Source organism: Cnephaeus nilssonii (assembly GCF_951640355.1).
Source record: "Cnephaeus nilssonii genome assembly, chromosome: 7".
Classification (NCBI taxonomy): domain Eukaryota; kingdom Metazoa; phylum Chordata; class Mammalia; order Chiroptera; family Vespertilionidae; genus Cnephaeus; species Cnephaeus nilssonii.
The window spans coordinates 75,981,092-76,008,618 of NC_137078.1; the positions used below are offsets into that span (position 1 = coordinate 75,981,092).

At 48.6% G+C, this 27,527-nt stretch overlaps 1 protein-coding gene across 1 annotated transcript in view; it reads left to right on the plus strand.

Moving 5' to 3' along the window:
- The window catches only part of ARMH1 (armadillo like helical domain containing 1), a 36,745-nt gene extending 18,765 nt beyond the window's left edge, over nt 1-17,980 (plus strand). Inside the window, exons 6-13 of the mRNA XM_079776876.1 lie at nt 778-974; nt 4,390-4,474; nt 16,784-16,906; nt 16,980-17,073; nt 17,163-17,292; nt 17,395-17,472; nt 17,665-17,746; nt 17,831-17,980. Coding sequence (XP_079633002.1) covers nt 778-974; nt 4,390-4,474; nt 16,784-16,906; nt 16,980-17,073; nt 17,163-17,292; nt 17,395-17,472; nt 17,665-17,746; nt 17,831-17,946 — 905 coding nt within the window. The 3' untranslated portion in view covers nt 17,947-17,980. The remainder of the gene's footprint in view (nt 1-777; nt 975-4,389; nt 4,475-16,783; nt 16,907-16,979; nt 17,074-17,162; nt 17,293-17,394; nt 17,473-17,664; nt 17,747-17,830) is intronic.
- The last annotated feature ends 9,547 nt before the right edge of the window (nt 17,981-27,527 follow it).

The window sequence follows — 27,527 nt, forward strand, 5'->3', positions numbered from 1 at the left end:
TTTGGTCCACAAGCCTACGCTCTATCCACTGAGCCAAACCAGCTAGGGCCCTCATTGCACTTTAATCATAGTTCTCTGTGTGTCCCCTGTGGCCTCTCTGAGCCTCAGGATATTTATCCATAAAATGGGACTAACACCTCCCTCTCAATATCATTTCTAGGATTAAATGACATAGTATTTGTGAAAATATTTTGTAAACTGCTGAGCACTAAGCTTATGTTAGTTATCACATAGCCATCAAAATGCATGTTTTTTTATTTGTGCATTTTGCAGAGCCATTTTAAATTTTAAAACACTTTGATAAGCTGAGATGCCTATACTGAAACAAAATCCTCCAGCCACATAGCCAGAGGTGAACAAGACAATGATGCAACATGAGGCTAAGCCTCAACTTTGCTCTGATTGAACAGGCTTGGTTAAATACATTTTAATCCTATTACCTTGTGTTGTGTAATCTTTTTTTTTAAATAGAATTTATTGGGGTACAGGTTTCAAGTGTACAAGTCAATAAAACACCATCTGCACACTGCATCGTGTGCCCATCGCCCCAAGCCAAGTCTCTTCCCCTCCCCATTTTCCCCACCATTGCCCACCTCCAGCTACCCTCCACCCCCCTTTCCCTCTGGCTAACACCACACTGTTGTCTATGTCTATGTGTTGTACATATGTTTTTTGCTTAATCCCTTCACCTTCTTTCATCCAATGTTATGTAATCTTGAGTGAGGATTGTTTTCATAAATCCCTTCCAATTTAGCATTTCCTCTCCTTTTTGCTCAGGTGTACGATCCATAGCAGAATTTTTGGCAAAGTCTAAGTCAGAAGAGACCCAGGAGGAAGTGCAGGTTCTGCTGGATTCTTTGGTCCACGGTAATCCCAAGTACCAGAATCAAGTGTACAAAGGTCTAATAACTTTACTGCCCTCTGTGTCCCCGAAAGCTCAGCAGCTGGCCCTGCAGACGCTCAGGACTGCCCAGGTGAGCCCAGGCTGCATGCTCCTGAGGTTCTGATTCACGCGCAGTGACCTTGCAATTACCTTCCACAGTCGCACTCCACGCAGGCATGAGAAATGGAGCTCAGCCTCCACTGCACGTGTGCTGTTCAATCAGCGTTACTTCTAGAAGGCCAAGGCCGGGCAGAGAGTTCACGTCTCCCGTCAGAGTGATTTGTCCTGTTTACTTAAGGATCAGAAAGATGTTGGCAGACTTAAAAGTGTTTGAGACAAGCCACAAGGATGATGAAAGGACTGTAGAAAAGATTAAAGGAGTCAGTTTGATAGGGAAGGAATCCCGGTGCACTTGTAGATAGTGGGTAAGTGAAGAGACCAGATCTCCGGTGCTTGGGAAAACTCCTTCATTTCTTGGCCTCTGCCTTCCTCTCAGACAGTACCCTGGAATGTGAGCAGAGTCAGATTTGGGGCATGGTGACCACAGGAAGACACTGTGCCTCGTAAGAAGGGAATTAGAGACTCAAAGAATGGTTTTGGGATGAACTGTCAAAAGCCCTCAAAACAGCTCTAGGATGGGCTGGAGGCAGGGGAACAATTACGGCAGTGGTTCTCAACCTTCCTAATGCCGCGACCCTTTAATACAGTTCCTCATGTTGTGGTGACTCCCAACCATAAAATTATTTTCGTTGCTACTTCATAATTGTAATTTTGCTACTGTTAATGAATCATAATGTAAATATCTGTGTTTTCCGATGGTCTTAGGCTCTACAGCAGTGGTTCTCAACCTGTGGGTCGCGACCCACAGGTTGAGAACCACTAGCAGGGTCGCCTAAGACCATCGGAAAACACATGGTAAGGCCTGAACTGTGGCAGTGGGAATACAGGTGACCAGGTTGGACAGACATTTTGGAGGCAGAATGCATGGGACTTGGGGCAGTAAAAGGAAAGGAGTCAAAGATGACACCCAGCTTTGGATTTAGACAGCAGGGTGAGTTGTGTGTCACCTAGAGAGTGGGGAAACCTATTTCATTTGAAAAGAGTTAGGTTTGACTCAATAAATGTGATGAGCGTTGGTGGCTCCATCTGAGGAGCAGGCCAAGCTGGTTACAGAAGACATAGATATGTCACTTGTTTAAAAGATACTTAATCCTGAGCCTCCGTCCCATATAATCTGACAGCTCTCAGGCGGCCTTTAGTAAGACTTTTTCTTAGTAAAATCCCCAAGTAATTCTGATTCCTAGCTCAACTGAGGAATCACTGTTCAGAATCTAGTAGAGATGCCCATTGGACAGTAGAAAATAAAAGGCTGAAGCTGCAGAGAGATACCCTAGGTGAGGATAGAAGTTTGAATTTCATGAGTGGAGAAGTGATAACAAACCACGAAAGTAAATAAGATCACCAGGTAAAATGTAAAAAGTAAGAAGAGAGGCCTGGCTGGTGTGGCTCAGTTGGTTGGAACGTCATCCAGTACACAGAAAGGTTGTGGATTCCATTCCCAGTCAGGGCACAGGGGCATGTATGGGAAGGCAACTGATCGATGTTTCTCTCTCACATCAATGTTTCTCTCTCTCTCTCTCTCTCTCTCTCTCTCTCTCTCTCTCTCTCTCTCCCATTATTAAGTGCCTCCTACATACCAGGCACTGTGTTAGGGACCCACATAGACTACCTCTTTTTGTCTTCATAATAGCTGATGGAGGCAGGTATTATTATCCCCATTTTAAAATATGTTTTTATTGATTTTAAAGAGAGATGAAGGGAAAGAGATAGATAGAAACACTGATGAGGGAGAAACATTGATCAGCTGCCTCCTGCACACCCCCTACTGGAGATCAAGCCTGCAACCCGGGCATTTGTCCTGATCAGGAGTCAAACCAGTGACCTCTTGGTTCATGGGTCAGTGCTCAACCACTGAGCCACACTGGCTGGACTATTATCCCCATTTTAAAGATGATGGAACTGAGCCTTAGGAGGATGCTTCTTAATTATTCAAGGCCACACACTAAGTGATAGGGTTTTTTTTAATATATTTTTTATTGATTTTTTTACAGAGAGGAAGGGAGAGGGATAGAGAGTTAGAAACATCGATCAGCTGCCTCCTGCACACTCCCCACTGGGCATGTGCCCGCAACCAAGGTACATGCCCTTGACCGGAATCGAACCTGGGACCCTTCAGTCCGACGGCCGACGCTCTATCCACTGAACCAAACCGGTCAGGGCATAGGTATTTTTTTAAGAATATTTCTTTTTTATATATATTTTTATTAATTTCAGAGAAGAAGGGAGAGGGAAAGAGAGATAGAAACATCAATGATGAGAGAAAATCATTGATCAGCTGCCTCCTGCATGCCCCCCACTGGGGATTGAGCCCTCAACCCAGGCATGTGTCCTTGATCGGAATCGAACCCGGGACTCTTCAGTCGGCAGGCTGACATTCTATCCATTGAGCCAAACCATAAGTGGGCATTTAAATCCAACTCTCTTAAACTGCAGAGTCCTTATTCTTTCGATACCTTCTTTGCCTCTTTGAAAAAAGAACAACCCTGGCTGGGTAGCTCAGTTGTTTAGAGCAGCATCACGATATGCCAAGGTTGTTAGTTCAATCCCCAGTTAGGCCACATATAAGAATCAACTAATGAATACATAAATAAGTGGAACAACAAATTGATGTTTCTCTCTCTCTCTCAAATTAAAAAAAAAAAAAAAAGAATGATGAAAGCCACAAAAGGAAAACAGGGCTGTGATAATGAGGGAGAAAGAGCTTCATTCAATAAGGAAGATATGGTCCGATGGGTTGAATACAACAGAGGGATTAAGTACGGGGAGAGCCAAAAAAGGGTCCCAGCAGGAAAAGCGTTGGTGAATGAGGGCACTGTCCTATGGCAGGAAAAATTAAATTGCCGTAGCCTGTCAGAGGATGAAGAAGAGGCTTTCCTTGGGAAGCTTGGGAGTAAAGGGAAAAGAGCAATAGCAAGAGAATACAAAAGGGAAGGACAGGAGTGTCGATCTGGGTGAGCGTGAGGATGTTCAATGCTAAAGGGCAGGAACCAATGCACAGGTAAAGGTTGAAGACGTAAAAAAGAGGGGTTCCCTAATTGGGTAAGGTTCCTAGGGGAAAGAAGATTTAGGATCACTCTCCCTGGCGTGTGCCCACCCTCCCCCCAGCCAAGGTAGTCAGCTTGCTCCTGCATCTCTAGCAGGTGGCCAGCTAGCCTCGACTGAACGCCTCCTGGGCTGGAGGGTTCAGTGGCAACCTCGGCAGATTCTCAGTCAGTTCTTGGCTGCCCAGCCCTGCCCCCCTCTCAAGGGCCAAGGCCCAGTGACTGCCCACTGCCCTCACTCTCCCCATTCAGCCAGGCTGCCTAGCTATTTGGAAGGCTGCTTTTCATTCCTCCCAGATGGACAAGATGTCAAGGGTAACCACCTTGTTCTTTATGTCTTGCCAGTCGATCATCGGAGCCACACACCCCAGCATTGTGGACTGCGTGCTGAATGTGCTGCGCACGATGCACCTGGAAGTCCAGTATGAAGGTAGGGGAGGCGGCCGGGTCTGCCCCACGTCGCAGAAGGTGGCAGTGAGAGCTAGGCACCTTCGCTCTTATTCACAGTTCTCTCCTATTCACAGAGCCTTGTCGAGTGTTCTGGGTAGCCTTGGCAGATGGAAGATGTTGATTCAGGGTTGATGGGCAAGTTATTCAGAAAATGACAGTCACCTTCTGTACTTCGAATCAGCCACATGGCACTTTAACAGTTGTTTAGGATCTGCCTGGGTCCAGAGCTGGCTCTGGTTCCCAGTCTTAGGTGGTGCTTCCTTTCTAAACAGAAATCACTTGAGCACTGTCCTTCTTCTAGGAAACAACATTAGGTGTCTGAATATTCAGATGGATGAATGGTGGGGACAGGTATTTCTACGTTTTTCAGGCTAAAGCATTGAAGCACAGAGAGATTACGCCTTCTGAGGTTAGCCAGCTAACTAGACTCAAACCAGATCTGTCTGACTCGAAAGCATATGCTTTTAATTGTAGCACATGGCAGGTATCTGCAAGATGTTATTCCCTTCCCTGTTCCTGTAGTGCAGTGGTCGGCAAACTCATTAGTCAACAGAGCCAAATATCAACAGTACAACGATTGAAATTTCTTTTGAGAGCCAAATTTTTTAAACTTAAACTTCTTCTAACGCCACTTCTTCAAAATAGACTTGCCCAGGCCGTGGTATTTTGTGGAAGAGCCACAGTCAAGGGGCCAAAGAACCGCATGTGGCTCGCGAGCCGCAGTTTGCCGACCACGGCTATAGTGATTCAGAGAAGGGAGATTCTGTTTTCAACAGGAGGGTTCAAGAGAAAGTGGTGTCTGAGCTGAGTCTTCGAGCATGGGAAGGATTTAGGAAAGTAGACAGGAGCAGAGGAGGGCATTCTGGAAAATGGAATGGTATAAATGAAGGCCTAGACATTGGGAAAAGCAGGGCGTATGTGGGGAATGACAGGTAGACCATTTGGTGTAGGTTTGGTAGAGGCCTTGGTCTAGGAAGACTAGAAAGGTAGGCTGGGGCCAGATTACAGAGCACCCTGAGTGCCAGACGGAGGAGTGGGCACTCTTTCCAGTCGGCAGCATGGAGCCATTGAAAAGTGGACCATGAACAGGTGGTGGCAAGGGAAAGCACTGTCTCAGGAAAGAGGCCTGGGTGTGGTCTGCTAGGTGGCCAGAGCCACAGGGAGACTTGAGGCTGGAGGCCAGTGGGGAAGCCTTTTGGATTGTCCATACAACAAAATGGGAACGTACTGATCTAGCTGAATACAGGGCCCAGCGAGAGAATGGACAAGGCAGAACTGTCTGGGTGTGGAGAATGAGATGGCATACGCTAGGGGGAATGGGCAGGGCCGAGGAGGCCAGGACAGCGAGGAAAGTTCTGGGCATCGTGCATATCGGGACTCCTGTGTCCAGAATGACAGGCTGAGCCCCAGAGGGGCAGAGGAGCAGGCAGGTTCTCAGGTTCAGGTGTGCAAGTGAGAGTCTCAGGAAGATCAACAAAGGTCTGAGGCTTACGTTCAATATCAATCATTTTCTGGAGGCAGTGTTGAATGAATGTCAGGGTGTTTTTCCTTCAGCAGCAGTGTCAATTTTGTACTTGTTTGACCGCTGCAGGTATGTGTGGGTACATGGGCCTTATGTGTTGAGAAATAATGCTGTGTTGAAATTGATTGCCTGCTGGAGCAGTCTCCTAGCTGGGGAGCAGTTGCCAGTTGAGGGGGTGGAGTGGTAGAGGCACCTAAGTAAAGGTCAGAAGGTTGTCGCTGGCATTGGACCAAGGGAGTGACCTGGCAGCTTAATGTTAGGAAGCTTTAATCAAACAACCCCAAGGAGACTGAAGTGGGTGCCAGTGAGACCTCCCTCCCCCAACCCACTTCCACGTGGCAGAGTGACCACTGCCACTCAGCCACCACTTCTCAGCTTAAGCATTTCTGCTCTGAGGTCTTCCCCGACCTGCCTTCCACCCTTGCCCAAATGCAGCCTCCTTCTTTAGTACCACCCTTAGCCTTTGTCCTTCTAGAACCTCCCTCCATTGGTGCAGTTATCTCCAGAATGGTAACTGCCCTTTACATAGTCTGCACAATTCCAGTGCAGCTGTCATCCTTTTTGTCCTTATGTCCTCCCCGTAGTCCCTAGCATATGTTAGGTCCTCCGTGGACTTTTGTTGAAGGAATGAGGGCGGGAGGTGGGAGGGCTGCACATGCCACCTTCAGTGACCACTTGCCTCTGTGCCTTTCGCTTCCAGACCTCTGAGCAACCTCAGGCAGGGGCTGGGTCTGACTCACCTCTTTTTCCAGCTCGGGGCCTGGGACATAATGGGTACTCAGTAGATGTTTGTTGAATAAATTTATGAAAAATGGCTTAGCTTCATTTATGCTGATGAAGCCCTCCTGAGTTGGAACTGGCTCAGCTTCTTCCCATATCGGGCCCAAGTTAGAGTCCCTCTGCATTTACTTCATGACAAGTACCACTGTGGCAGGCAGAGCGTGAAGCTTTATCACTGCCTTTTTTATCTGATGTGTGCGCATGTGGGCAAAGTGAAACTCTGTACCGCAAAGTAATTTCAGAAATGCCCAACTCATAACACGTGCCCAAGAAATGTCTGCTGAATAAATGAATTACTCCTTTTCACCAGGCCCTTCAAAATAGTCTTCATGTAACTTGGAATATAGAGAATGCAGATGGAATGATTTTCCACTAGAGGGAGCAGTTTCACATGGTTGATGCAGTGGAGGTTGAGGGAGGGAATACAGTACCGTGTTCTGCTTCTCCTCACTCCTCCAGAGGCAGGGCAGGGGAGCTCTGACAGGTCTGAGACGTGGTCCTAACAGTGGTGAGCGGAGAGGGCCAGACATGACTGTCTCTTGAGTTTGAAGATGCCAAATTGCAAGACCAAGATGAAGCTTCCCTTTTACCCCCAGGGCGATGGCAACAGTCAGGACAGAGAAGCCTGTGACCTAGAGGAGCGGGTGGCATAGCTGAATGGACTGACCGTAAAAGGGCGGTGTTAGTTAGTTAGTTTGTTTGCACCCAAAGACACTATTTATTTCATCAAAGTCAGGCAGGATGATCTGTTGGGAGGTAAGTGGTCAGCGCAGAGCATGGATCCGCACACATTTCCACAGAGAGCTGCAGGCGATGGCCTGGCTGAAGTCGATTCGGGGCATTCTCCGGCTGAGCTCACAGAGCGACCGGAACCAGCCTCCGGCATTCCCCGGCGCAGAGGGCAGAATGTTAGCACCAGACTGTCTTTATCTGCTAGTCTGTTTTTTTAAAACAAATATTGATTCAACATCTGTACTGTGCCAAGTCCTATGCCAAGTACTTTTTGATTTTTCTTTGTACTGAGGGGGAAAATTAATGGTTTGGGAGGAGAGAAGAGAGGATGTGCGCTCTACCTCCCACGCTGTGTGTGCGGCGGAAGTGGGGGTGACATCCTTCCCCGGCGAAGGCTACAGGGAAAGCAGGATTCTCAGGCAGAATCCGGTGAAAACAGGAGCAGGAGAGGCTGAGGGGGCCGTGTCAGTGGTGGAGGAGCCAGACAACAGCCTCACTTCCTTCTTTGTTGAGAACCCCACCTTCCCACCTCCAAATGTGCCAGCCGGCCTGACCCGCATTCTCTGCTCCTTCCCATCACATGGCAGTGTCCCGGCTCCATCACCTCTTTCCTGCTCCTTCTCTCAGACTTCTCCCCCGCTGTTCCCCACTTCCTGTTCTTCTGGAGCATCATCTCCATTGACATGCAAATGTGCTCTGTATCTTCCATTTTAACCACAGTCTCCTTGGTAATCCATGGATTAAAAGAGATTTCAAAGACACGTCCTCCAAAAAAGGTAAAATGCAGTCAGTGTTTGAGGATGCATACCCCTCCTTGACCCCAAGTTCCCCTCCAGCTACTCATTTTCCCGTTTTCTCCCTGCTCGATCTCTCAGCTACTTCTGACCCATGGTCAATAGCAACTCAACTCTCTTCTCTTTACTTCTGTAATACCACTTCCAGGTCTCCTCCAGCCTGCTGGTTTTGCCATTTTTGCTAGTTTTTCCTATTTTTTACCAGACTGTTGGATCAGCATACTTCAGCTGGGTTTGTTAAAATTACCTTCCCTCACACCTATCCCAGTGCCCCTAGAGGAGGGTGGTTAGGGAGCTCTGTGTTACAGGTTCTGGAATACCCTGCCCTTTCAGGTTCTGAAAAAAGACTGGAGGATGCCGAAACCGGTTTGGCTCAGTGGATAGAGCGTTGGCCTGCGGACTCAAGGGTCGCAGGTTCGATTCCGGTCAAGGCACGTACCTGGGTTGCAGATTTGATCCCCAGCCCCAGTCAGGGCACATGCGGGAGGCAACCAATTGATGATTCTCACATCAATGTTCTCTCTCTCCCTCTCTCCCCCCTTCCTTCTACTCTCTCTAAAAATCAATGGGTGATTCTCTCTCATCACTGATATTTCTATCTCTCTCTTCTCCCTTCCTCTCTCTGAAATCAATGAAAATATATTTTTTGAAATCAATGGGGAAAATATCAAGTGAGGAATAACAACAAAAAAAATTTTTTTTTAATTAAAAAAATAGAGTGGAGAAGGAAACCTGTGCACCAGGCAGTGGCTTTCTCGTCCCCACTGCAAGAGATTCTGACTGTCCATTCTTGTCCGATCTTCACTTTGAAGGAGAAATAACCAGGGAGAGGGTACTGACGTCTTCATCCACTGACTCCTGAGGAGTATTTGTTTTCAGATGCTTAAGATTTTAGAATTTCTTTCAATGATGAGCCCACTTACCCTAAGCGAGCCAAAACTTAAGGGAGGACTTCTCCAAAGGGGGCCTGCCTGGAATTCATCTCCATTTATAACTGCTGTGACGTGAAAAATGGCAGTTTCCTCCCAGGGAGGCCTGCTCTTCCAGGAATTAGTGGCACGCAGGGACTTAATCATGACAAGTTGTCTAAAGCCACAGAAGCACCCGCTCACCGTCTCCCTCCCTCGAGAAGAGACACTTCAAAGTCATAAAGGTTTTTGGAAGGACAAATTAATGAATTCTGTTGGGGAGTTGAAACAATATATGTGTGTATGTAAATATATTAGTATATTTTACAAATAAATTATTATCTTAGGAACATAAAAATTACTATTTGATTTCATCAGAAGCAGACCAATCATTATACTAGTAAATTAGTTTGCCAAATGTATGTTTACCAAAAATCAATTGGCCAAATGAGCAATTTGCTGAATGTCCAGTTCACCAAACTACCAATTTACTGAAAAAATCATGTTTCTTTTAAACATTTGTAAAGTTTATAGCAATTCCTATTGGTTGTATTGGTAGGGCCTAAGAGAACTAACTGGGAGAAGCCAAAACTTCAGGTTTCTCAGGGATTTCAGACTCTCTCTGCCCCTCAGTACCCCCTTTCTGTCCTTTATTAGCCCCCTTCTGTAGCCCTCTGTCTCCCTTTCTCTGCCCCACCCTTCCCAGCCCCTCTTCTCAAGGATGGGCAGTCCAGGCCGAGTAGTATGGTGACTTCCAGCAAGTTCACTTACCAGGTTCCCCTCCCTGCCCCCACTCCCTGGCCCTGCCGCTGCACAGGGCTCAGGCAGAGGCAAATGAAGATTCCTTAAAAACCTCCTATGAAGACAAAATGAAAGCCATTATATTCAGGCTTTGCAGAAATCTACAAAAGCTGTTAAATCAGTCATCTATATTTGTTATCTATTGCTATATAACAAATTACTCCAAAACTTAGTGGTCAAAAAAATAAACATTATTTCACATCGTTTTTTTTGGGTCAGGAATCTGGGAGCAGCTTAACCGAGCGGTTCTGGCTCAGGGTGTCTCAGGAGGTTGCAGTCAAGAGCTCAGCTGGGGCTGTGATCATCCGGAGGCATCCGGTGTGGCTCGCTCACACGCCTGGCCAGTTAGTGCTGGTTGTTGCTCAGAAACCTCGGTTCTTCACCACGTGGACTGCTCTGCGGGGCTACTTGAGTGTCCTCACAACATGGCAGCTGGCTTCTCCCAGAGCAAGAGGTCCAAGAAGGAGCAGAGGAAGCCCCAGTGCTGTTTACAATCTAATCTCAGGGGCTGCACCTGGCACTTCTGTTTTCCTCTGGTCACTAGACGCCAGTCACTGAGTCCAGCCCACACTCAAGGGGAAGAGAATTGGGCTCCAGCTCTTGAAAGAAAACATGCTAAAAACTTTGTGAAGCATATTTATTTATTTTTCTTTTTTTAAAAAATATATTATATTGATTTTTTACAGAGAGGAAGGGAGAGGGATAGAGAGTTGGAAACATCGATGAGAGAGAAACATCGATCAGCTGCCTCCTGCACACTCCCTACTGGAGATGTGCCCTTGACTAGAATAGAACCTGGGACCCTTCAGTCCGCAGACCGCCGCTCTATCCACTGAGCCAAACCGGTCAGGGCTATTTTTCTTTTTAAAAAAATATATTTTTAATATGTTTTGCTTTATTTTAGAGAGAGGAAGGGAGAGGGAGAGAGATAGAAACATCAATGATGACAGAGAATCATTGATGGGCTGCCTCCTGCACACCCCCTACTGGGGATCAAGTCCGAAACCCTAACATATGCTCTGACTGGGAGTTGAACCGTGACTTCCTGGTTCATGGGTCAAAGCTCAACCACTGAGCCACACCAGCCAGGCTTTTAAAATATATTTTTATTGATTTCATAGAGGAAGGGAAGGGAGAGAGAGATAGAAACATCAATAATGAGAGAGATGCCTCCTGCATGCCCCACACTGGGGATCGAACCCGCAAACCCGGGCATGTACCCTGAACTAGGAATCGAACAGTGACCTCCTGGTCATAGGTCGATACTCAACCCCTGAGCCATACCGGCCAGGCAGGAGCATATTTAAAACCAACATACCATCTGATAAAAACTGCTGAAAAAAATCTGCTGCATATTTTCTAAGGATATGTTATTTCCCTAAAATTACATGAGAATTCTACCACTGAGCCACCAATGCTGCAGCATCCCCAAAATTATATAAGCACTTCAACTGCAACACTTTATTGATTGGAGAGAGAGAGAAACATCCTACAACCTTGGCTTATTGGGTTGACACTCTAATCAACTGAGCTACCCAGCCAGGGCCTCAACTACACTTTATTTAGCATTTATAAGTTTCATTATACAGTCTTCCAGAGTTGTCATTTGTTTTTTTATTAGAAAGCCCTCGGGGAACATTTTGTTTCTAATCCCAGTTTGCCTGGCCTTCAAAGCCTCTGTGCCTGCCCCGGCTTGGTACTGTCTCCCCTTGTCCCCCTGGTATAGCAATGTTTGGCTTCGGTGTCGGGAGCTGTTCAAAAAGTACCAGCGAGTGGGCTGGTGGGACTCGGTGTGAGACTTGCCCAGAAGAGCAGGTATCAATGGAAGACACACACAGCAATTCATATACCACCAGAGCACATAACATTAATTACTTTGTTGCCTGGCTTTTTAAAACAAAATAGTGCATAAAATAAAATTTTAATGTTTCAGCATTGGGTGTTGAACAGTATGTGGTGAAAGGGGTGGCAAAATGTACAGAAACAAGAAACAGGATGTAATTGGTCAGGAAAATGCCTGGCACAGGTTTCTTCCTTACAACATCACAACTTGCCACACACTTACCCTGCTGGAAAAGGAGGCAAACCTGTTATGGACTCAAACTGAAGCGCACTTCTCACCTGTGGCCAGCAGGTGGCAGGCTTGTCTGGAAGCGAAGAGAAAGAACTGGACCCTGGTTTTCCAAGGCTAGCAAAGAACTGCGAAACAAACCTCATCTGTGCCGAGTGACTTGGAATGGTGGCATGACATAGCCACAGTTCCCAGGTGCAGTCCCATTTCTAAGGCTCCTTCTGCAGCTCTGTCCCTCTTTTACTGTGACTCCCTGGGTTTCTTCATCTATCAGACAGGTGATTGATTGCCTCACCAGGCTTTCTCCCAGTCTGCCAGGCCGTGGGTTCCACAGTTCCTCTTTGGATTGGAAGAATCTTTCCTCTTGCACTAAAGCTTCCACTGAGTGTCAGCGGCCCACTCCGTACACCTGTGCTGCTTACTGCTGCTTCCAGCAGCACTGGTGTAGCTGACACCGACTCAGATGATACTTGTCGAATGAATGTGTATGGGCCCTGCCGAGCTGCTCTCGGCCTCACTGGGCATAATCTCTCAACAGCTCCAACGCTCCTGATCCAGCCACTGTCCTGAAGACTCTTCTCTTCCTTCCCAGACCCAACTCTGCTGGCTTCCTCCCACCTTCTGGAAGCTGCTTCTCAGTCCTTTGTACATTCCCGTTCCTCCACCACTTCCTTTTCCTCTCAGGATTCAACCCCAGGTCCTCTTCTCTTCCTTTTCCTCCTGTGGAACCTAATCCACTGCATGGTTTTAATTACCACCTATGATGATAGAAACAATGATGGATAACATTTATAAAGGATTTACTAAATGCCAAGTACTGCTCTGTCTCCTTCCTCATTTAATCCTCAGATGAGGTGGGCACTATTGTCCCCGTTTTACGGGTGACGAGCAGAGTGGTGAGTGACCTCTCGCGGGCTCAGCCCTCTCCCCTGAGCTCCAGACCCGTATTTCCATTTGCCTCCCGCACCTCCCACCTTGGATGTCACTAACCATGTTGAGAATTGGACTCCTGGAATTCTAGCTCCAAACCTTTCATTTTCCAAGGTCCCAACCTCAGTGAAAAGCACCCAGAAGTGGGCAATCCTCGTTTCTTTCTTCGTCCCATCTTCAGCCAACTTCCAACAAGACCAGTCACCTCTAACTCCTGAATGTGATTCAAATACGTCTCCTTTTCTCCATTCTGTCTCCTCCTTTACCAGTAATTCAGGTCTTTGTATTTCTCACCTCTAAACCAAACGCCATCTCTCCAGTATGGTGCCCACACACAGTCTATTTTCCTGGTTCTCCACCAGAGTTTAGTGGTGACAAATATGAGCTTTGGCCCCGGCTGGTTTGGCTCAGTGGATAGAGTGTTGGCCTGCGGACTGAAGGGTCCCGGGTTCGATACCAATCAAGGACACATGTCTGGTTGCAGGCTCGATCCCCAGTAGGGGGCATACAGGAGGCGGCTGATCAATGATTTTCTCTCATCATTGATGTTTCTATCTCTCTCTCCCTCTCCCTTCCTATCTGAAATCAATAAAAATATATATTTTTTTTTAAAGAATATGAGCTTTGGAATCTGACAGAGTCATTCTACTACTTATTAACTGTTTGACCTTGGGCAAGCTACTCAGTCTTTTTGAGTCTTGCTTTTCTCTGAACTGAAAGATGAGAAAACACCTGCTCTTCAGGGTGGTTGGCACGTGCAGAACCCTCAGTAGCTGGGGCTGACCTAGCCCCACAAGCTTAGCTCTCGCCAACACCCTGTGTCCCAGCCAGGCCTCCCTGCTTGCCCGGCCACAAGGGTGGATGCACTTTGCAACATGGCACTTGCCACACTCTTCTTTCCAGTCCCCTCCTACTCCCTGTTGCTTTGTCAGCTCACACGTTACCTTCTCCAAAGAAGTCTTCTGATTCTCCAACCCCCAACCCCTCAACATGCTCTGACACCAGCCTGGCGTCCTTCGTGTTCCCATAGCTCTTACAACAACATCATAAATGCCCGTTTCCTTACTGGTACCCCGTTAGATGTGTCATCCCTGGAGGCAGGGATTGCCCCTTAGTCCTCCTCCTTGCCCTAGCACAGGGGTCCGACATGGAGTAGATGCTCAATACGTATTTGTTAGGTAAATTAATGCACCAATGAATAAACCTGTGTCAGGCATTCCCCTGACCAATTACCGATCAGCGACGGCTTCGACGTAGGACAGGGGTGTCATCGGTACCGCAGGCTCAATGTCCCCGGTTGTCCTTTGCTTTCTGCATGAGCCTGCTCTGCTTAGTAACTAGCGCAGGGTAGAGAGTTGTGACTGGCTGTGGTTCTCGTGGAGGTATTTGCGCAGGGACAAGCACCTTTGCTTTGGGTGTAAATAGTGACAGCTATGAATCTTAATCAAAAATGATTCCGTGAATAAATCTTCGTTTTTCTGAGGAGCTCCAAGTGTTGCAGGTACATAATCAGTGAAGAATCAAGCACTAGTGTAAAGTGAACAGGCGGAACCAGACATTTGTCTCCTGGAGTACTGGGTCCTCCGTAGGCGGAGAACGCCGTTTGTGGTCCGGGAAACTTCATAAAAGACCCCATCGTCCACTTCTCCGCTGACTGTTCGTGAGTCGTGAGTCGTGTCTATAGCTGCAGGAAGAGCTCTCCGCGGCACGGCAGGCCCTCTTCCTGCCACGTCCTCGCCCTGCACTAAGGCGCTACCAGCCTGTGCCTGGGACGAGCCCGACTACTCCTGAGAGAGGACCTGCAGCTGACAAGGCCCAGGGTGCTGGGTGCGAGGAGGCAACCACTCAGATCCAAAACCCAAGCTGCACTCATTCAGGAGCAAAGAAAAGGTGTCACAGCCAAACAATAAGGCAGGTGAGAAAGACGTGGGGTTCAGACACCAGCCAGAACAGGCAGGGGCCGCCGAGCAGCCAGAGGCGTCCCGGGCGCATTACTGTGCAGGTGGGAGAGTGTTTGGGGCTGGCAGGGAGGCATGGTGTGCTGGTCCCTGTCCCTCCACAGTGTTGCCGGCTCTGTGATTCCAAATGAGAACCAAACCAAATTAGCCCTGGCCGGGTGGCGCAGTTGGTTGGAACATCCTCCTGTACACCAAAAGGTTGTGGGCTCACTTCCTGGTGACGGCACATGCCTAGGTTGTGGATCAATCCCCAGTCCGGGTGGATATGGGAGGCAACTGATCACTATTTCTCTCTCTCACTGATGTTTCTTTCTCTCCCTCTTTTTCTAAGAACTCAATAAAGAATATCCTCGGGCCCTAGCCAGTTTGGTTCAGTGGATAGAGCGTCGGCCTATGGACTCAAGGGTCCCCGGGTTCGATTCTGGTCAAGGGCATGTACCTTGGTTGCGGGCACATCCCCAGTGGGGAGTGTGCAGGAGGCAGCTGATCGATGTTTCTAACTCTCTATCCCTCTCCCTTCCTCTCTGTAAAAAATCAATAAAACATATTTTAAAAATAAATAAATAAAAAGAATATCCTCGGGTGAGGATTTAAAAGAAAAATTAGAGCAGCTGGAGGCTTTTCTCACATTGCAAAGAATTATCCCACACATGTTCTTACTGGGTAAAATCTCTGACAGGGAACTAAAAGGTCCATTTCTGTGATTCAAACAGATAATACTGTTTATATAGCAGTGCTGTGTCTGCACTGCGTTCTGGTATGCAAAAGAGCTAATCAGGGAGGTAACAAATTAGCCTAAATCTGGTCTCCCAGGAGTCAATGGAGAGAGAGGCCCCACTTGGCTCCTGTGCTGGGCAGCACGTTTCTAAGTCCTGTCCACGCAGCCAGCACGCGTGTTTGGAGTTCCATTTACCACGGTGTACCATCTCAGCCTGCCCATTCTAGCTCTGCCTCTCTCTGGCTCCTCTCTCTACATCTTCCAGGCACTCCCACAGCCCACTGACGGCTTTTACAGGGCTCCTTACCATACCGTAACAATAGGCGTTCTGTAGGCTGAGTGAATGTTGGGAGGAATAACTGGAAAATACCTACAGAAAACTCCTTCAATAAATCCTAATTGCCTCCTCCCTCCTAACCAAATCTCTCCTTCCTTTTGCTCCCACCACTCCCTAGCTGTGGTGCCTTAGGCAGAGAGCTTTACCTCTCTGAGCCTCATTTCCTCTCATGTAAAATGGGGTTAACAGTCACAGTGTTATTGCAAAGCGAATCTCACTGCCCTCAGCACAGAACCAAGGCAAAGAAGGGCTCAATAATGGTCCGTCAGAAACTGAAGTTCCTCCAGACTGCTGTCCACCTTGCCTCCACCCCTTTTTCACTCTCTGCCACACACACACCCCCACCTGCTGTCTCCTCCTCCTCACCCCTTGTCTTTCCTCATCCTTGTCCCCCTTTTAAACCCAGCCCTTCCCTCCTCCATGAACCCCCTGGACTCCTCCAGGCCTCCATGATGGATGGGCTCATCACCCACCCTGCCCCCGCTAGTGGCTGGTTGGGGCGCAGGGGGAGAGCTCCCCCTCCTCCTCTATAACCAAGAGCTCCAAGAAGGCAGGACTGAGGTGTCCTCTGCCCAGCTCTCCCCACACCTGGTGCAGTGCTGGCCAATCAAAGGTCAGGAGAGGTCAGTGAAGAGGAGGAGGTACAGCAAGCAACTTGGTTCAAGGGGCTCTTTGCTTCCTTGCTGGGGATGGAGGGTGTTGGAGGCAGGCTTCTGCATCGCCTCTGCCCCTCCCCAGCCATCGAGCTGATCAAGGACCTGGTCAACTACGACGTGTGCGAGGCGCTGCTCAAGGGCCTCGTGGACCTGTTGACACCATCCGTCCCGGAGGCCAGCGAACCGCAGCCCAAGATCCTGAGCGGTAGGGATGGCTGGGACTGGGGGGAAGGCACCCCGCGGGAGCAGGGCCCTGCCTCACAGCCGCCCTCCACTAGACTCCACGGTGGTCCTGCAGCTCACCACCGCCCGCCTGCCCGCCGCCTACCTGCCGGCCTTTCTGCAGCAGGCCGCGGCCGCCAAGGCCATCGGGTAAGCGGGCAGGGCCGTGGGTGGCTGCAGCAGGCAGGCCCGGCGCTGGGGGGTCCCCAGAGGTCGCCCCAACCCGAATCCCGGCCCAGGGTCCTGGCGCGCGGCAACACGAGCCTGGCCGAGGAGATGCTGCGCCTCCGCGTGGTGCACAGCCTGATGGCCGCCATGGGCAACGCGGAGCACAGCAACAGCCAGCGGCAGGCCAGCCTCACGCTGGAGGTGCGGGGGCGCGGGGGAGCGGGGGAGAGCGGGGGGAGGGGGGGAGGACGCGGGGCGGGGGGGGGGGGAGGCACCGCAGTGACACCGCCGCCGCCCGTGCAGTACTTCGTGCGGATCTTCCCGGTGGTGGCGGAGCACGTGCAGAGGTCCATGGGAGAGGAGCTCTACCAGCTGTTCCGCGTGAGTGCTCCCGGCCCGGCCCGCCTCCACGGAGAGCCGTGGCCCCGACCAAACGGTGCCTCCTCCACACCGTCCCCCCCCCCCCCATGCACCCCCGTGCACCCCTCACAGGAACTGGGCCTGGCGGCCAGCGGCAGGGAAGGACCGGCGGGGGCTGCACCTGCCTCTCTCCGTTCCCTCTCCTGTCCTCAGAGCAACGCAGAGGACTTGCACATGAAAATAGACAGCGTCCAGGTGGACATCTTGGCCACCAACAAAGTCAACGTTTCCAGAGGTGAGTGGGGAGGGAGTGGGGAAGGAGGGGCCCTGGAGCACGGTGCGGCCAGCGCGCAGCCGCAGGCTCACCTCCCGTTTCCAGCCTTGTACCAGCACGGCCAGTTCTACAACAACAGGAGCTTTTACTTTTGCCCTCGGGATCCGGAGCAGCTGTCTGACATCACTCGCTTCCAGGAGGATGTGGAAGGAAAGGAGTGACAGCCTCTGAGGCAAGCCAGGAAGGCCAGGCGGAGGGTCCAGCAGAAGGAGCCTGGGGTCCATCTCAGGGCGACTCCACCTGGCTGTGGGCGGGAGGCTGCGGGGGGAGAGAGCTGCTGGGGGGGGAGAGTTCAATAAACAGTCTCGCTGTTCATCTGTTCTGTGTGTGGATGGGGAGGGAGATGCAATGAGAGCGGGGCCCTTGGGGATCTAATCTCCCGTCACCTCTGAACTGTCTCCTACTTCTCTCTTTCCCCTTCACAGGCTCCAGGCACACTTGCTGTGTGTTTCTTAAGCTCATGCCTTGGGACTTGTTGTGCTGACTTCTGGTGAACAGGGAGAGAGGGTCTGTTCTTAGACCCTCTCATTCAGCCCAGATATCTAGCTGCATGACTAAGTCCCTCATCTCTTTTCAGCTTACACAAAGTCACCTATTCCTTTTTTTTTTTAATTGATTTGAGAGAGAGAAACACTGATTTGTGGTTCCATTTACTTATGCATTCATTGGTTGATTCTTGTATGTGCCCTGACCTGGGATCAAACCCTCAAGCGTGGCATATGGGGACAATGCTCTAACCAACTGAGCAGGACTGAGGGCTACTCTTTTTTAAGTTGCAACCCACACTATGCCACTCCCTACACCATGGCCCCCGCCCCCTTAGCAGGCCATTTTTCCATAGTATTTATTCATTTATTTGTTATCTCTCCACCTGAATGTAAGCTCCACTAGGACAAGGATAAATAAGATAGATAAACATAGATATAGAGATTAGATAATATAGATATAAGTATTTTTTTAAATATGGGGGGTTTCTTGTTTGTTTTTTAAATATATTTTTATTCATTTTTTTTACAGAGAGGAAGGGAGAGGCATAGAGAGTTAGAAACATTGATGAGAGAGAAACATCAATCAGCTGCCTCCTGCACAGCCCCCACTGGGGATCGAGCCCACAATCAAGGTACATGCCCTCAACCGGAATCTAACCTAGGACCTTCCAGTCCGAGGTCTGATGCCCTATCCACTGAGCTAAACCGGTGAGGGCTAAAAATATGTTTTATTATTTTCAGAGAGAGGAAGGGAGAGGGAGAGAGAGAAACATCAATGATGAGAGAATCATTGATCAGCTACCTCTTGCACGCCCCCTACTGGGGATCTAGCCCGCAACCCAGGTATGTACCCTTGGCCAGAATTGAACCTGGGACCCTTCAGTCCCCAGGCCAACGCTCTATCTGCTGAGCCAAACCAGCTAGGCTGTATTTATATTTTTTTCTTTACTGATATATCCCAAACATTGAGATCAATACCAGGTATGCATGAATGAATAATGGAGGTATTCTAAAGCAATTGTTCCTCAAGTCAGAGGAAATGAAGTCAGATGGCAGTAATTCTCCAGGCTGCCACAAGAGGGCATCACCGGCCCTGATATTGTCAATCTAAGGTTGCTCAGCCTTCCCCCAAACTGATTTTGTGCCTGTTTTCCTATATTTGGGCTGGAGGAGAGAAAGGTTACAAAATATGTATTTCCATAAAGCTAAATGGATTTCCTATTTTAAAGAAGTGTCCTGTCCTTTGGTTTCAAGTCATTCTGCACTGTTTGTAGTCTTAAAATGGCTTTTCTTTTGTAGAAAAATGGTTAAAATAACTTTGTACCCCAGAAATATTTCGGAAACTTTAATAATTGGAAAATCCAAAATCTGGAAACCACGAGTCTAAGGTAACCATAGTTTAATTAAAAACATGAGCTCTTGCCGATGTGCTCAGTCCTTAGAGCATGGGCTGGGTTCGATTCTTAGTCAAGGGCATGTACCTTTGATGCGGGTTCCAGGTTCATCTGCCCGCTGGGGGCGAGTGTGGGAGGCAACCAATCGATGTGTCTGTCTCTCTCTCTCTCTTCCCTCCCTCCCTTCCACTCTCTATAAATCAATGGGGAAAATATCCTCGCATAAGGATCAAAACAAAAAAAGAAGTGCAACTTTAAAAACTAAACCTTAAGTATAATACAAAAATGTAAACTTTCCCTGTGTTTACTGAGGAGGTGTGATTACATTAAGGTTCCCTTGTTCCCCGGTCCTTCCGAAGGGGGGCGCTTGTCCTTCCTTAGCTCTACGGGGGTCAGCGTCGCCACTCCAACAAGAGCACACAATTCCAAACAAGCTGCCCGTCCCCAGGCACGCCTGAGACAGGAGTATTTTTCTGAAGACAACCTCGTACGTAACACGAGACCTTGGATCCCTCGGAGCACTAGACTCATGCGCCCATTCACCCTTCACCCGCTTACCCAGTCCACAACCCTGCTTTGTTCCGGGCGCCTGTGGGGACAAGCGGGCAAAAGGGACAGTCGCGCCCTTTCCCCCACAAGTTGTAAGGTCCCCGCACGCGGGCCTGAGCCACCTCCTGAAACTACCGCAGAGAGTACAGAGAACCTCAAAGGAAACAAACCTGAGCCGAAAGGGAAGCTAGCAACCGTTCCCTCCTAATACATCTGGGAAGCTGATCTCCCAAATGTATAGCCAACCAAAGGAAAAAAAGCACATGTCTGATTTTCACACCTTTGTAAGTCCTGCGAATGCAAGACCTCAAAAAATTGAGTAATAACTCAGAATTGTTCCTCTCCACGGAAATCTTTAGTAAAAGGCGAAAGATTTATGCGGTCTGAAGAGAAACCAGAGCATGCCTTCCGCAGCTTTGCACACAGTCCTCAGGTAACTGTAACTCCTGGAAAAGCAATGGTAACTATTTCCACAGAAGAGCTACTGGTTTCTGCCTTAAGTTCAGACAATTCTGTGAAAGCAGGCGCATGTTTAGTGAGGGAAAAAGTTGAAAGAAAAGTAATCTAGATGTTTTAAAGTAGAAAATAGCCTATGTGCAATGCATTGTGGGTGTACGAATGAGCTGAGTCACCAACTCCCGGTTTCCGGAAATACCTTAAATGGTCCTTTCGTTCTCCCGCCGGGCCCAGGGCCACCACCAGGGGGCAGAGCAGGAACCAGATTGGCAGGAATACAAACGCCTGGTCCAAACAGAAAGACTTTTATATATGAGTAACTCCAAGCTAACACTTACCTTGAATTTAAAAAATATATAATTTTTTTGAATTTTTTAAAAAGGCTTGGAAATAATTGTCTTCATACATTCATTCAACAAAAATTTATTGAGTGCTGTGTCAAACCCTGTGCTAGGCCCTAGGAGGCAGGTGCGTGTGATGAGCACTGATAACAGAATGTTCAGTGACACATGGGCAGAGCGTTAAAGGATCCATTCTAAGCAGTGTGCGCAGGAGGTTTGAAAGAGCAAGGGCTTAAGTGGCAGGGACCACGTTTTGATGGGCCTTCAGTGCTAAGAGCTTGAATTTACCTTGAGAGCAACAGAGAACCTTTTTTTTTTTTTTAATAGATACTTTTTTTTTTTTTAAACAGAGAACCTTTTAAAAGCTTCAAAGAAGAGGAATATGATCAGTGCTTTAAAGCATCATCGACATCAGTTGGTGTTATGAGTTGAATTGCGTCACCCCTTTCCTCCCCCCCCCCCCCCACCCCGCCCAAAAACAATAGTATGCTGAATTCCTAACCCTCAGTACCTCAGAACATGACGTTTGTTAGATAGGACAAGGGTCCCAGGGTCTGGGCTGGCTCTTACTAAATGCTGTTCTTACTCAATGTTAAAATGTAGCACAGTATTTTGCAGATGCAGCCCTAAATAGGATGAGCTTGACAGGAACTCAACCTGATAAGTATAGCCAACTGCAAAGAAGAAATCAACATGTAATTAACTGAATAGTATTATAAGCAATGGCTAAGCCTCTCTGGGGGAAGACCAAGATTTGGATGTGAATCCCCTGTCTCCTTTACCTGCTGCAAATAAATAAAACTACCCAACAACTAGGTCCTATTCTTTTTTTTTTTTAATATGTTTGTATTGGTTTTAGAGAGAGATAGGAGATGAAGAGAGAGAGAGAGAGACATCAATCAGGGTCGGCTGCCTCCCTTACGCACCCCTGACCGGCTTACCTGCAACCTGGGTATGTGCCCTGACCAGGAATTGAACCGGTGACCTTTCGGTGCACAAGAGGACGCTCAACGAATTGAGCCACCCCGGCCAGGGCTAGGTCTTATTCTTAAATAGAACGCCACAAGCAGGAAACCCCTTGAGTTCAGTGACAACCTCGTTTGGAAATAGGGTCATTGTAGATGCAGTTGGTTAATGTGAGGCCCACAGACCTGTGAGACCATGCATTTCTGTTGTTTAAGCCACCCAGTTGGGGTCAGCATCACCGCTCCAACAAGAACACACAATTCCGTGAGAACAAGCTGCACATTCCCAAACACGCCTGGCTCGTGAATATTTTTCTAAAGACAACCCAGTAGGCAGGCGTGTAACACGGCCCACGGGGAGCAAACTGGGAGCACTGGTAGGAACGTAAGCACTCATCCACCCTCCTCCGTTTACCCAGTCGACAAATCTGCCTTGTTCCCGGCACCGCTGGACAGGCTTCTGAGGCCAGACGGGCACATTCTGGGGTGGCACCCTCCGATCCTCCTCAGAGACAATTTGGGACGCCGAGCAATAAGGCCAGAGGGAAATAAATGGTAGCCTGGACCAGGGGGTCGCCTGGATTTGCCCAAGGAAAGAGTGTAAAGTAAGGAGAGAAAACCATCTAGGACAGGTCAGTAGAGAACAGTGGCCTGAAGGAGGGATGTAGCAGAAGGAACTTGTGAAATGAGGAAAGTTGGAGGGAAACCAGGAGTGTGGACAGCACAGAACTCAAGAGCAGAAAAGAAGTTCCGAGAAGGGAATGGTGAGTGCCGTCAAAGAGACGGAGTGACCAGGGGACCGCAGTGTCCAGGGCCGCGCCGGGGACCGGCCGGGCTGTGTCCGCAGAGCGAGGGTGATGGAGGCTGTCTGCAGGGAGTCGGTGCGTGAGGGCGCGCAGAGCAGAGGATGCAGGCAGAGTAGCGGCATCTCTCGAGAGAATTTTGACCCAGAAAAATTAAAGATATTGTAGCTGGGAGGGGTGTGAGATTAAAGGCAGCCTTCCCCCACTTTTGTTAATATTAGGAGACTGTTAGACATGATGAAACGCTGATGGGAAGGAACCAGTACAGAGGGGGAGTGAAGATCGAGGAGAAAGGAATTAAACAGCAGCTGGGAGAAACGAAGCTGCAAGACTGTTTTCTTTTTTTTTAAATATATTTTATTGTTTTTTTACAGAGAGGAAGGGAGAGGGATAGAGAGTTAGAAACATCGACGAGAGAGAAACATCAATCAGCTGCCTCCTGCACACCCTCTACTGGGGATGTGCCCGCAACCAAGGTACATGCCCTTGACCGGAATCGAACCTGGGACCCTTCAGTCCACAGGCCGACGCTCTATCCACTGAGCCAAACTGGTTAGGGCAAAGACTTATTTTCAGGAGCTTCTCTTAAACACCTGATATGTTTAAGAGTCAGACTCCGTGGTGACGGAAGGAGGAGGAAGGGGTGTAGGCAATAACTGGCCCACAGTGATGGTCATCTGTGGAGCTGGGCCTCCTTCCTGTCATCCCGGCAGTTCCTCCTTCACTCATCTCTTCGTCCTTCATCTTCCTTTTCAGCAGCTGGCAAAGCCCCAAATCTTCTCCATTTTAAGCATCTGTCCTATGGCAGCTGAACTGTTTGGGAAAATCAGACTGAGCTAAAGCCCTGATGAAGGCCCCAGTAAACCTGACATGTGACTTGGCTGTTTCCCACTTCCCAGTCGCCCGCCCGTGTCACACCTTCTCGCCAAAACCATCCCACACCTCCTCCCCAACTCTCACTCTCAGCAAACTCCACTGAGAAAACACAGCCATTTATCTCCCTTATCTTCCCGCCCTGCAACCTAATAGTGAAGCATCCACCTTATATAAAAACTGCTGTTTGAAATTTTAACCCTGCTATTTGGCTTCTGTAAATGCTTGCTTGCTTGAATAATAAGGAAAATAAGACTACTCCCACTTCAGAGAGGCCATTAAACCTTCCCCGGACTTGCCCTGGACAGTTTGGCTCAGTGGATAGAGTGTCGGTCTGGGGACTCAAGGGTCCCGGGTTTGATTCCGGTCAAGGGCATGTACCTTGGTTGCGGGCATATCCCCAGTGGGGAGTGTGCAGGAGGCAGCCGATCAATGTTTCTCTCATTGATGTTTCTGGCTCTCTATCCCTCTCCCTTCCTCTCTGTAAAAAAATCAATAATATCTATACTAATAAAAGGGTAATATGCTAATTAGGGTGGGCATCTTCTGGGCGACCTTCCAGACATCCTTCTGGACAAAGCCGCAGCGGCTGCAAGGGCCAAGGCTCAGGCCAGCATTGGCAGCAGCAGCAGGGTAATGGGGGCGGTGCCTTCCCCTGATCCACCAGGTTGCCTCCTGTAGAGGGAGGCCAGACTGCGGTTTAGGCTGGGGCCAAGGCAGAGGCGGTTAGAGGCCATCAGGCCGGCAGGGAAGCAAGTTAGGGTCGATCAGGCCGGCAGGGGGCAAGTTAGGGATGATCAGGCCGGCAGGCAGGCAGGCAGAGGGGTTAGGGGAGATCAGGCGGGCAGGCAGGTGAGCAATTAGGAGCCAGCGGTCCCGGATTGAGAGAGGGCTGTCCGGCAGTTGGACATCCCCCAAGGGGTCCCAGATTGGAAAGGGTGCATGCCTGGTTGAGGGACCTATCCCTCCTGTGCACAAATTTCATGCACCAGGCCTCTAGTATATATATATATATACCTTCCCCGGACAGGCCTTTGGTTGAGGTCTCAAGGCCCCAGCACATAGGGGCTCTTTAAGAACTTGCAAAGGGGGCCGGAAACACCCCATATTTGGGAGACAAAGAAGGTAAAAACATATAAATAGGAAAAATTCCTCCATGTTCGGGCCCAGAATTTGAGAGACATTTTCCTCTGGACCTTCGCGTAATAAAGTGTGACTCCAAACTCTCCGAGCATGGCTTGATTTATTCCGGTTCTCTGTAACAATAGCCCCCAGCTTCTGCCCTCCTCCCATCAAAGGCCGAGCCCTCCACTAGGGCTTGTGGCCCAGCCCAAGCCTAGGCTTCACTGCTTCCACTCACCCCCCTCCGGGGCTCCATCTCTCCTTCCCTGTGACTGAAGACCAAGGAGGCTCCACTATCCCCCAGCTGAAAAAGGAAGGGGGAGGGGAAGGGGGAGAGAAGGAACCCTACACCTATAGCACCTCCCGACCATGTTCTCCTTATGGAAGATGGTGATCACAACAAAGAAGAAAACCTCACTTTGTTCTTAATAGAGATTTCTGTCAGAATTTTCTTCCAAAACAAAAACCAAACTTCCCTGCAGCCACAAGAGAACAAATGGAGCTTTTCATTCTAAACAGTTTCTGAAAGAGGAGACAGAGGGCCGAAAACCAGGACTACAGGCTTTATTAGAGGAGAAGGACCCTGCCGGGCTGTATCGCAAGGGGGAGTAGCAACACATGCAGAGGGGAACACGCCTTTTGAGGGGAGGAACGGGAAGGGATGGGGCTTAGGGCACTCAGCACACGCTGATGGGTGGTTTCATATAAGGCACATGATTAGGCACTTAGGTCCTTAGGAATCGAGGGCTTAGGGTATTTGGCAGGTGCTGATTGGTGGTTCAATGTACAGTCCATATAAGGTGCCTGGTTAGGTGCTCAGGAATGTCCAGGCCACAGGTGCAGGTTACGTCATACTCCGTCCATCAGTTGGGGGAAGGGAGGATCTATCAGTTTCCACTGAGCTTCTCCTTAAGAAAGAAACAATAATCTTTACTGTGGATGCATTCGCATTAGCTGGTACAATTTTGAATTAATTGTTATATTGGACTTTTCAAAGTGACTTCTGTAATTTTCTGAACAATGCCTCACAAGTCTTGGAATTGATTCACACATCAGAGACTTCAATGTGTATTTGTGTGTGTGTTTAATGAGGTGAAATAACTTCTACAGTAAAACAGAGTTTTCTCCTTGTCTCTGCTTCCTCACCTGTCTTTCATTATGACTTTAACTTTTTATCATGAACGATTTCGGACTCTGCAGAAAGCATAGAGGACAAAAACACACCTGGTACTCAGATTTAATTAATATATACATTTCTTCAAATGTGCTTTAGATCTATTTGAAAAGTAAATAAAAACCTTGAGAGTTGAAGGTAAGATAAAGAGCTTCCCAGACAAGAAAAAGCTAAAGGAGTTTATCACCACCAAAACAGTATTACATAAAATGTTAAAAGGTCCTTGTTTTTAAATCCTCACCCAAGGATAATCGCCCCCCCCCCCCCCCGCCCCATTGATTTCTAGAGAGAATAGAAGAAAGGGATGAGAGGGAGAGAGAGGGAAACATTGACATAGGAGAGATCATCAATTGGTTCCCTCCCACACACACCCCCACTGGGGCTAGGGAACCAGCAACTGAGGTATATATCTATATCTATATCTATATCTATATCTATCTATATATATATATATATATATATCCTTGGCCTGGAATCAAATCCACGACCCCTCAGTCCATGGGCTGACCCTCTAGTCACTGAGCAAAAGCAGCCAGAGCAAAAAGGCTTTCTTTAAGAATAAGAAGGACTGCCGAAACCGGTTTGGCTCAGTGGATAGAGCATCGGCCTGCTACTGAAGGATCCCAGGTTCGATTCCGGTCAAGGGCATGTACCTTGGTTGCGGGCACATCCCCAGTGGGGGGTGGGCAGGAGGCAGTTGATCGATGTTTCTAGCTCTCTATCCCTCTCCCTTCCTCTCTGTAAAAAATCAATAAAATATATATATTTTTTAAAAGAATAAGAAGGAGGAGATAAAAAAATGGCAGCAGAGTAAGTGGATGCTGCATGGAAAAAAACAACAACAAAAAAACAAAAAACAAAGCTTATGTGGCCCGGCCAGTGCCTCTCAGTGGTTGAATATCAACCCATATGCCAAGGTTGCAGGTTCAATCCCCACTCAGGGCACACACAAGAATCAACCAATGGATGCATGAATAAGAACAAGGTATCGACGTTTCTCTCCCTCTCTTCCCACTTCCTTTCTCACTAAAATCAATCATTAATTTTTTATTTTAATTAAAGACAGGGGACCCAGGAAGGATCAGAGAAGATCCCTGGTGATCTATGTATAGTAGTTAGGGCCCTGGGGGCAAATCCTGCTGGCCTGCTCTGGGAAGATCATAAATGCTGGGTACCCCTGGGAATGAGAGGGTGCAGGAGTTGTGGGAAAAATTAACCAATGTTCAGTCAGTCTTAAGATTAGTTTCCTCTTGTGGAGGTTCTTTTAAAATCATTATCTTCCCAACTGGTTTGATATAAACCTTCCTATTTCTGTAAGTACTTGCAAGTAAAGGCTTTCTGTTTCTTTACACCTGCAGGAGGATTAATGAGGGCTGAGGGCTGGCATTTTCGGCCGTGGAGGCACCATTTCCCATGTTTAAGGAGAGCACAGCTCTGGGAACTTGGAGCAGCAGCAGCGACAGTAGGAGCGGGGAGCGGGGCGTGTATGGGCAGAGAGAAGCCAGGAGTAGCCAGGAGCTGAGAGCCCCAGGACCCCTGGGCTTGGTGCCACTGTGGTGGGCCTGCTGTCCTCGGGG